This window comes from Gobio gobio (assembly GCF_949357685.1).
Source record: "Gobio gobio genome assembly, chromosome: 5".
NCBI classification, from domain to species: domain Eukaryota; kingdom Metazoa; phylum Chordata; class Actinopteri; order Cypriniformes; family Gobionidae; genus Gobio; species Gobio gobio.
This window is the reverse complement of record NC_137101.1, coordinates 19,866,337-19,878,140: the sequence shown is the minus strand read 5'-3', so window position 1 is coordinate 19,878,140 and position 11,804 is coordinate 19,866,337. Positions and strand designations below refer to the sequence as shown.

At 39.5% G+C, this 11,804-nt stretch overlaps 1 protein-coding gene across 2 annotated transcripts in view; it reads left to right on the top strand.

Annotated features, from left to right (window-relative positions):
• The window catches only part of prrt4b (proline rich transmembrane protein 4b), a 31,633-nt gene that overhangs the window by 13,176 nt on the left and 6,653 nt on the right, over positions 1 to 11,804 (top strand). The window contains exon 3 of one of the 2 annotated variants that reach the window (XM_079818278.1): positions 4,261 to 4,374. In XM_079818278.1, the coding sequence (XP_079674404.1) occupies positions 4,261 to 4,374 (114 nt within the window). Of the gene's footprint in view, positions 1 to 4,257; positions 4,375 to 11,804 lie in introns of both variants that reach the window. The other variant, XM_079818277.1, reaches the window with a different exon arrangement.

Sequence of the window (11,804 nt, the reverse complement as noted above, 5' to 3'; positions counted from 1 at the left end):
TGAATATATATGGGCAGATGAATATGGACGGATGGATGCACGACAGATTGGCGAATGGATGGATGGATATATGGACTGATGAATGGATGGATGTACAGACAGATTGGCGAATGGACGGATGGATATATGGACTGATGAATGGATGGATTGGATATATGGGCAGATGGATATGGTGGGTGGATGGATGGATATTTGGGCAGTTGGATATGGTGGGTGGATGGATGGATGGATGGATGGATGGATGGATGGATGGATATATGGGCAGATGGATATGGACGGATGGATGCACGGACAGATTGGCGAATGGATGGGTGGATATGGGCAGATGGATATGGTGGGTGGATAGATGGATGAATATATAAGGGCAGATGGATATGGACGGATGGATGCACGGACAGATTGGCGAATGGATGGGTGGATATGGGCAGATGGATATGGTGGGTGGATAGATGGATGAATATATAAGGGCAGATGGATATGGACGGATGGATGCGCGACAGATTGGCGAATGGATGGATGGATATATGGACTGATGAATGGATGGATTGGATATATGGGCAGGTGGATATGGTGGGTGGATGGATGGATATATGGACGGATGAATGGATGGATATACAGTTGTAAGAAAGTATGTGAACCGTTTGCAGAATCTGTAAAAATGTGAATTATTTTTACAAAAGAAGAGATCATACAAAATGCTTTTTTTTTTTTTTACATATAGTCCACAAGACAAAAAATATCTGAATGTATTAAAATGACCCCGTTCAAAAGTTTATGAACCTTTGATTCTTAGTACTGTGTGTCATTACCTGGATGATCCTGGTTGTTCTTGAGTCTCTTGTTGGTCCTGAGCAGTTAAACTGCCCAATGTTCTTCATAAAAAAACCTCCAGGTGCTGCAAATTGTGGATCTCAAAATAATACAGAGGACAATTGAGGGACTTAAACACAACTATTAAAAAAAGGTTCAAACATTCACTGATGCTCCAGAAGGAAACAAGATGCATTAAGAGCCGGGGTTAAAACTTTCGAACAAAATGAAGATGTCCAAATATTTCTTTTTTTAACTTTATTGCTTTTTTCTTTTTTTCGGAAGCAACAGAAGATACTTGCATGTTTCCCAGAAGACAAATTAAGGGCAATTTACCTGGATCTTCAACTTCAATTTTCACCCCCTGCCATTTTCACAGATTTTGCAGGCGGTTCACATACTTTTTCTTGCAACTGTATGAGTAGATGGAAATGGTGGGTGGATGGATATATGGGCAGATGGATTGATGGACGGATGGACAGATGAATATACAGATGGAAGAATGGATGGACGGATGGATATATGAGCAGATGGATATATGGGCAGATGGATATGGTAGATGGACGGATGGATATATGGGCAGATGGACGGATAGACAGATGAATATACAGATGGAAGAATGGATGGACAGATGGATATGGTGGGTGGATGGATATATGGACGGATGGATATATGGGAAGATGGATATGGTGGATGGATGGATATATGGGCAGATGGATTGATGGACAGATGAATATACAGATGGAAAAATGGATGGACGGATTGATATATGAGCAGATGGATATGGTGGGTGGTTGGATATATGGACGGATGGATATATGGGCAGATGGATATGGTGGGTGGATGGATGGATATATGGGCAGATGGATTGATGGACAGATGGATAGATGAATATATAGATGGAAAAATGAATGGACGGATTGATATATGAGCAGATGGATATGGTGGGTGGTTGGATATATGGACGGATGGATATATGGGCAGATAGATATGGTGGGTGGATGGATGGATATATATGGTGGGCGGATGGATGGAGGGACGGACGGACGGACGGACGGACGGATTGGCAGATAGATGGATGATATATGGGCAGATGGATACATGGACGGATGGACAGATGAATATACAGATGGAAAAATGGATGGACAGATGGATATATGAGCAGATGGATATGGTGGGTGGATGGATATGAAGGATGGATATATGGGCAGATGGATATGGTGGGTGGACAGATGGATATATGGGCAGATGAATATGGTGGGTGGATGGATGGATGGATGATATCTGGGCAGATGGATTGATGGACGGATGAATATACAGATGGAAGAATTGATGGAGGGATGATATGGTGGGTGGTTGAATATATGGACAGATGGATATATGGGCAGATGGTTATGGTGGGTGGATGGATGGATGGATATTTGCAGATGGATTGATGGACACATGGATAGATGAATATACAGATGGAAAAATGGATGGACGGATTGATATAGGAGCAGATGGATATGGTGGGTGGTTGGATATATGGACGGATGGATATATGGGCAGATGGATATGGTGGGTGGATGGATGGATATATATGGTGGGCGGATGGATGGAGGGACGGACGGACGGATTGGCAGATGCATGGATGGATATATGAGCAGATGGATACATGGACGGATGGACAGATGAATATACAGATGGAAGAATGGATGGACAGATGGATATATGAGCAGATGGATATGGTGGGTGGATGGATGGATGGATGGATGGATGGATGGATGGATGGATGGATGGATGGATATATGGGCAGATGGATTGATGGATGGATGAATATACAGATGGAAGAATTGATGGAGGGATGATATGGTGTGTGGTTGAATATATGGACAGATGGATATATGGGCAGATGGTTATGGTGGGTGGATGGATGGATGGATATATATGGTGGGCGGATGGATGGAGGGTCGGACAGATTGGCAGATGGATGGATGGATATATGGGCAGATGGATACATGGACGGATGGACAGATGAATATACAGATGGTTAAATGGATGGATGGATAAATATAGATGAATTAGATAGACATTGGTTGATGGGTGGATAATGTATAATGTAGATGGATGGATAAATATAGATGAGTGGATGAATGGATTGGCAGAGAGCTAAATTTTCTCTTACAGAGAATGATGGACTCAAGTGGTGACCTAGTGATGCTTGATGGTTTGGCTTGAGTGAACCCCTGACAAGAGAGGATGAGTTGAGCTGTGCACAATCACACACGCACACATAAACTATCCTTTTGTAGGCTCCCCTCTTGATTTGGTGCAGAGCTCATTATTCATGCTAATGAGAGACCGTATCACACTCTAAAAAAAAAAAGGTTCTATATGGCACCAAAAATAGTTCTTGGCTCGTAATCATAGGGGAACCTTTTTTAGTGCTATATAGCACCATTTTTGGTGCTTCAGTGGTTCTTCAGCGGTTCTTCAGAGGTTCTTCAGCGGTTCTTCAGCGGTTCTTCAGAGGTTCTTCATCGGTTCTTCAGAGGTTCTTCACCAGTTCTTTGACTAAGGTGCTATATAGCACCTCTGAAGAACCACTGAAGCACCAAAATTGGTGCTATATAGCACTAAAAAAGGTTCCCTTATGATTACGAGACTTTTTTTTTAGAGTGCAGCACTAGAATGAGGATCTGCTGTGATCAGGCCTGAAACGAGCATCCTGACAATATACACCAAAAAAAACAAGGATCATGCAGGTTTTTGCATTTACCATGAGGGATTATTATAGATACACACAGTCTACTGGTCATTCTAAATGTTATGTGTGTGTCTGTATATGAAATGGAAGCTTTCTACACTAAACCTAAGAGGAACACAAATCTGCACTTATTTAGACACATTGACGCTACACATCCATACATAGAGTCCATGTGCACATGTATGCCCAAACAGCTACGTATCTACACTTTTGAGAATGTAAACATTTATCTCCAAGCCTATTAATAAAGAATGTGACAAACATGGAAGCACTTAAAGGAACAATCTATTTCAGTATGATCTGTGGGAATCGTGACTTGTGACCAGATAATAAACACTCTGGCCTCAATGTGTCAGGTCTCTTTTCGGTCTTGGAAAGTGTGTTTGTAGTTTTTCTCCGAATTTTTTGCGCTTCGGATTAGTTTGATAATCCTTTTTGGTCCGAAAGATAAAGTTTTAGTACTGATCCATAATGAAGCTCCGTCACAGTGGAGTGGGGTGCTCACATTCAAACATGAAAGTCAAGTCTTTGTAATTCAAAAATGACATGCCAACTCCAATGCCACTGAAGCCTAGCCTGGAAAATACCACAGAAATCTGCTTGGCATAACTAGGTTAGGAAATGTTCTTGTTTCTCCACTCTTTCAGTCATAACTTTCATTCAGCACCACATTCTTAGCCTTGTGTGCTCTGTTTTCCCAGCAGGCTTTGCATTGGAGGTAGGCGATAAGGAGACGGGAAAGAGTGCTGATCTGACAACACAAAAGCGACACGATGAGCTGACAACATCAGCTAGCGTAACGACTCTCAGGAACAAAGGTAATTAAAACGGTCTGATGAAATACATGCCTGTAATTTATACCTGTGATAATTATGCTCTTATAGTAATCTTGGGACATGAACTAGTTTTCAAAAGGCACAAATATATTGGAGAGAACCTCAAACTAAGTAAATTTAGCACCACATTCGAGCGGCCCAACCTTTGTTGAAAGAATGGTTCACACCTTTTTAAAAAAAGTCATCATTCATACACAAACCTGTATGAATTACAGTACCATAAAAGTATCTGCCAATATGCCTCATGCACCAAATTCTACAAATTTAAGTTTCGTTTTCACTGATAATCTTCCCCTCTAGTGAGTTGTTAACCACTGAGTCCAAGCCTACCGCATTCATGTTGAAAACTGAAGTGAAAGCGTCTCGATCGCCCCATGGCAGGGTTGCCAGGTTTTCACAACAAAACCCCCCAATTTCTACTCAATACTAGCCCAAAACAAGTCCAATCGCGTTTCAAGGGGGCTTCTCCGGTAAATATTTGGGGGGTAAAATATGTGTATTTTTGGCATGGTTGCCTGCTAAAATTCGCATTCCCGGGGCCAAATATCGCATAATTGGGGTCGCTTCAACCCGCGGACATGAAAAACAGCCCGCGGTAACAGTGTTGAAGTAGCCCAATTCTGCGGGAAAACCGCGGACTTGGCAACACTGCCCCCAGGTGGTTCGCCAGTATAGCTCATAACCCCCACCCCTCCATGTATCCTAATGGACGCGAGACAAACTAAACAATCAAATTACACTTCAAATAGTTTTTTTCCCAAAGATGGCTTCTATCATTTTAGGCTGTTTTTATCACGATGATTTCATTTCAAGTGTTTTTAGTTAGTTATTTGATGCTATAAAAACGGGGGGTGTGACGTCATGATTGACAGCTGAGATTGAGGCACTAACAGACTTTTTTCAGGAGGATATTGGAGCTTAAGCTTTAATTTCTACATTTCCATAACTGTTTATTTCACACCAACATAATGAATTGTTCTGCATTTGCGAGAGTGTGGGTGGGCTTTTGATATCACGGTTACTGTGCAGACTCCGGTCCCGTGTTTACTACTGCGCAGACTCTGTCCCAAATCTGTGCAAGATGTCAGGGCTATATTCGGACGCTGGTGGCTTCACTTTTATTCAGTGGAAGGTAGTGAAGACGCGTCATCCATATTTTTTTTACGGCCTGTGGCTGAGACCAGATCATTAACTGCAAAACTCAAATGCTCATGACAAACGTCACTACTTGCAATAATTGGCTGTCACCACACGTTTTTCCCTTGTCAGTTGCATAAAGTTGAGCATTTCTGAACCTTTCAACACTCTCGGCTGCCGTAAAAATGAATTGAAAACACCCACTCTGCTCGGCTTACTCCATGCCAGTGTAAACACACCTTAGAGGACAACTCCGGTGATAAATGAACCTAGGGGTAATTAACACATGGTTACCGAGTAGATCGTTCTCTGGGATGCGTTTTCATGAAAATCGAATGTAAAGGAGCCATTTTGGAAAACAGTCGAGCCACGGTTGAATAATCCGCCATCTCTTTAGTGTGTATCCTTTGGAAGCACTAGTCTCTGTTGCGTTCAGTTTTTTTAAAAATTATTTTTATTTATTTATTTTCTCTGTTGCGTTCAGTGCTTTCTTCTGGAAACAACGGACAATATGAGATTCCAAGTCACAGTTCATCACTTAGCACAGCTTTCGTGGCTCGACTTGTCGAGTTTTCCAAGATGGCTCCTGTCTGTATACGTGCAATGTACTGTCTTTATAAAGTATCTTCTTATTAAACTGCTTGTACACTTACAAAGTTCTCAATGCTTCGGTTTGCATGTAGGGACCCTCATTATGCTACCGTGTTAGTGTGAGGCTATTTTGAGCCTTGTTAGTGGTATTAACTAGCTATTTCATTTTACTTATTCTATGCCCCATATACTAGCGTTATAAGATAATCTGTTTTTAGAGATAAAACTCTTTACATTCGATTTTCATGAAAACGCATCCCAGAGAACGATATACTCGGTAACCATGTGTTAATTACCCCTAGGTTCATTTTTCACCGGAGTTGTCCTTTAAGTCTCCGTCAATCTGATTTGTGAAAGAATAATTCATTCTGGATTGGTGAACTTAATCAACACATTTATTGGAAAGATCTGATTCTAGAACAATTCTTTCACCAATCAGACGTGTACTACTTGTCTCATGAACTCTATAAACTCATCTTTTCCATGAATAACTTTGGTCTGTTTCTCACACAAAACTATCATATGACTTCAAAAGACTTGGATTATAGTGCACAAGTTGCATGAACCACTTTGATGATACATTTATGGTGCTTTTGAATCCTTTAATCCTTGGAAGCTTCAAAAAGGATCCAGTCCCTATTCATTGTAATTGTATAGAAAAGAACTACAGCATCAGTATATTCTGCAGAATTTCTCATTTTTGGGTTTGAAAAGTCATATTCCTTTTTGTACATGAGGATGAGTAAATTTATGACAGAAATTTTATTTTTGGGTAATATCCCTTTTTAATAGCCTTCCATTGGTTGAACAAACAGATAGTCACACCCTAAAATGTCATTAATTGAGCCCATGTTGCTCTGACTGGTCAGGATGCTCAAACAAACAGATCTATGTTTTGATCCCTTTTCCAAGGGAAACCAAAAAATGGCTTACTTGTTTCTCCATATTATACTGAGATAAGTATCTAAACATTAAAATACATACATCAGCTGTTAGGATGTTATATATTTCCCAAACACAGTAACAAGTGAGCCAAGCGTTCTGGTTCTTTCAGTGAAAAGTTAAAACCAACCTCTTCCTCCTCCTCCATGTGATTTTAGAGGATGACATATGTTTGTATGAAATTGCCTATTGCACTTCGACGACCGTCTGCTACCTGCCTGTAATAGCTTCCAGAGGGAGGAGGAACCACTTATAGGAGCCCTTTTATCTCATAGTTGGCGCCTCCTAAACAAGCCGACCAGTAAACTGCCTGAGAGAGTTGAGTCGCAACGTATTTCAGTAGAGTAGATCTATCAACTTATGGTGTTAAGTGTGCCATTTTACGTCACCTTCCCTTGATCTTGAGGTACGTCTTAGACCCCGCTTCTCTTCGGTAGCACCTAACCTACTTTCTCCCCGCTGCATTCAATGGGCTAACCTAAATTCCATTAATAGATGGACAAAATATGCCACAACGATCCAAGAACCAGGTTGCGAGAATATGTGTGTGTTTATGAGCTGTCTCATAAAGTAAACTGCACGCAGAGATCCGACCTACAAAACTGCAGCTGCCGTATCTCCAATTAAAGATGCAAAAGTTTTCCAAATCTAGCACATGTTTGGAAGGGAGGTGGATCAGATGGTCTTCCTGTCTCCTTCATGTCTCCTTCACTGCCCTCTTCTTTAAGTCAGCAGACCCAGGCCTCATCAATATGAATGGGATCATCCTACCCTGCTGTCCACTCATCTATTATTAGAGAGGGCAAAAATTGAAAGTGAGGCAGCACAGATTAAATCTGAATGAGTACTCGCAATGACGTGATGGCGCTGTATTCCTAATTAAGCAGATGGTGTTGTTATTATTGGATCAGGAAGTCCTAAACCTAAAATACTTGTTGCTGGTTCCTGTTCTGACAACCTGTCCTGTTTACACTTGGTATTAGTATCTGTCTTGGGTGATTCAGACACATCGATGTATGCTAATGAAGTGCACATAACACAAATAGCACTCCACATGGGAGATACTACTCACAACTGATTTTAATAGTTGTTATTGGTGTTAGCATGATGTTAAGGTAATGACCAGCCACCTTTCTGGAATCAGTTCAACCTAATTAACATAAACATGCCTAGCACAAATAAATGCTTTGTAAAAAAAAATGTTTGTACATTTTTAATTCAATTCAAGGCCCACTGAAGTGCTTTGAAAAGCACAGCACTATTCAATGTGTTGACGTAATTTCCTCTGAAACAGGAAGGCGAGACATATCAAACAGCTCCTCGCCTTTTTAAAAATGGCGTTTAGTTTATATCATAGCCTGGCCAGAGCCTTTTAGCTCTTTAAAGGCACAGTTTCCTCCTAATCTCTAACCGCTTCTCCTCTTATTTCCTCCATACCGCTTTGAAATATAGAATTCTATGCAGAATTCAACAGACTTCATTCACCCCAATTGAAAGCATATTTACACTGTCTGAATTGTTGCCTATCCCCTATATAGTGCACTCACCATGCAGAAAATAGTAAATGTGTGAACAAGTGACCGATTTTAGCCACAGCTTCGGTGTCTATTTGGGGTAGCTGTACGCTGTAGATTCTAGAGAGCATTTGATTGGACTGAAAATCTGATGAGAAGCAGCTGAAGTGCAGCAGGATGTCATCAAAATCATTGATCCATATTGGCGGAAGTGAGACTGTAAATTGTAAATGCTTGTATCTCCTAAATGTGAATTTTGCCATTGTTTTGGAGCACACTAGCTTATAGATAACAGTAAGACTAACATATTTATTCTAAAAGCCAAAAAATATACATTTTGATTTCATGGCGACTTTAACTATGTATTGTATTGATAGTAATACATTGAATCTGAGATTAAGTAGTCAAAGCCATATCAAAAACTTCTCACAGTGCATTCTGGGATTGCCTTCTCCATGGATAAGTGATATGGCCAAAACGAGGTATAAGTGGTGTCTCGAACTAGTTTAGCGTAAGTACTTATCCATTTTACCAATTTCAAAGACTACAATTACTAAATTAAAAAATTTTAAAAAACTGATAAAAAGACAACACAATATTGCTAAATTAGGCCAGGTCCACACTAATACGTTTATGTTTGAAAACGTATATTTTTCTCTCCGTTTTGGCCTTCCGTCCACACTGAGACAGCGTTTTAAGTCAACGGAAAAATTGCTTTTTGAAAACGCTCTCCAAAGCAGATAAATTTGAAAATGCCGTCTTCGCGTTGTAGTGTGGACCATAGATATACATAATAAAGGCTAGATGTCTCGTCCGCGCTGCTGGCCAATGGAGGTCGACGTCCGCTCCTGGCGGCCATCTTGTCACAGTCAGCTCGCTCACACATAACATTGTGTTTTAATGGTGCATGTACTTTTTAAATAGCCATAACTTGCTCAATTTTCTACCGATTTTCAAACTGTTTGGTTTGTTATGAACGTCAGAGATGTAGCCTACTTATGACACTGCATACTTATGAATAATTATTCATAATTTGTTCAGGCATCCAGAATTATAGCCACGTTAATAACGTTTGTAAAAAAAAAATAAACCTTTTGTAAATCCGTCAAGATTTCAGCGAGATAAGAGTATTTGTGTTCATGCAGATCACTCACCTTACATCAGGTACCACAGAGCCCGTCAGAAAGCTCGCCTTTATGGTGTCTGTATCATCTCAGTGAGCTTTTATGAGGTTTTACGCATGCGCAGTAAGTTGAATTTGGCATGTACTGACATTTCAGTGTGGATGAGAAACGTTTGGAAAACGCTAGTGTGGACGTAGAGCTTTTTTGAAACAACTTTGAAAATTGATTTTCAAATCTATCCAGATTAATGTAGCCTTAAAGTATAAACATGTAAATACTATAAAAGTGTATAAATAATACTAAAATAACACTGTTTTTCATGCATCAAGATTAATTTCCGTTTTTATAATTTTGTTGGGTAAGATAGATGGCTCCTCACAGAGTGACTGAATCAAAAATTGGCAGCCATTGTAATCCATATATTTTCTCAAAAACATGCTAATTCATAAACTACAGGCCAAGCTAGTGGTTAGTGAAATGAAAGAGACTTTGTGGGTAAAAAAAAATTTCTAGCCACAAATGTAGTCATAACCTGAAAAATTAGACGTCTTTATAGACTCGCCTAGGGTGGCAGTCAACAATAGACCCTGCCTATCATTTGAGTGGAATACCCATTAACCCCATGTGGATCAGTGAAGTCATTTGCCTTTGGTCTGCTTCCTGTCCCCTCCCGCTGAACTTTCGTCTAGTACGATTACAATGCATGAGCATAACAACATTGTTACAAAAACCCCATGGGCTGATAATGTGAAATTTGGCCTGTTTGCATGCCCGTGTTCTCTTGAGGCATTTTGTTGTTGTGATAGACTGTGCACACAGATTCACAAACTGAGTGTCATCCAGTCTGGCAACATGTTGCATGGATCAGGATCACTGAGATTTGATTGATTCCTGGATTGAAACTTTGGCTCGCTTCCATACACTAGTGATATTTTCCACACCCCTAAGGGTGGAGGGCACACAAGGGCAAAAGGAAATAAAGAGGGAGCTCCTGCCACAACAATCCCTCTTATCAGTGCTCTGCCTTCTCACCACCTTCTTCCTGTGTCAGCCCACAACACACTTTCTCTTCATGTCAGATTGACACACTGCACACACCCAACAGTTAATCAAACACTAATTATTCTCATCAAGAGAGCTGGACCCTTACTAAAGCTGTTTTTCATACTATCCAGATCTAATTTGAGTTAGATTGCCATTTGATAGCATCTAGAAAACCAGACACCACCCTGCTGAGTCAAGAATTAATTTCCATGCTGGTTTAAACTGGTTTGCACTGGTTGGTAGCTAAATATTGATACGGAGCAATTTTATGTATTTTTGCTCAATGTTCTGGTCAGTCTTATTTATATTTTTATATATATACAGACACTGCAAACTAATGTTTTTCTAATGCAGTTTAGCAATTTGGTGTGATATAAAAATTATGAATTATCAAAGCGAGAATAAAAATATCCACTTAGCCAATTAGCAAAAATATCTTGAATGAAGTACAGTCTTGTGCAAACATTGGATTAGATTTGCATTGAAAATACAGTAAAAACTGTAACATTGTGGAATATTATTGCAATTTAAAATCAAAACTATTTTGTATTTTTATATATTTTCAAATATGACTAATTGCTGTGATGGAAAAGCTGAATTTTCAGCAGCTATTACGCCAGTCACATGATCTGTCAGAAACTCAAGAAAACTCAAGAAACATTTATGATTATCAATGTTGAAGGCATGATTCATATTTTTTTTAGGATTTTTGACGACCATTCAGAAGAGCGGCATTTATTTAAAATATATAATACATTTTTTGCGGTAATGTAAAAGTCTTTACTGCCACTTTAATCATTTCAATGCAATTTTAAACTATTTAAAATTTTGAAGTGTAGTGTATTCTTTGAAAAATGTACTTTTGTTTTGTAAAACACTTTGTTGTTATAAAGCAAATGATGCACAATGTCAACAAAAACTCTTAGATTAGCACACATTTATATATGAGGCCAATGGAAATACAAATATCAAAAGAGGAGATTGAATTAACGGTATCCATTTTATTTTAAGAATGCAGCAAAATAATCAACATATTAAACTATTATTCATTAATGCACAA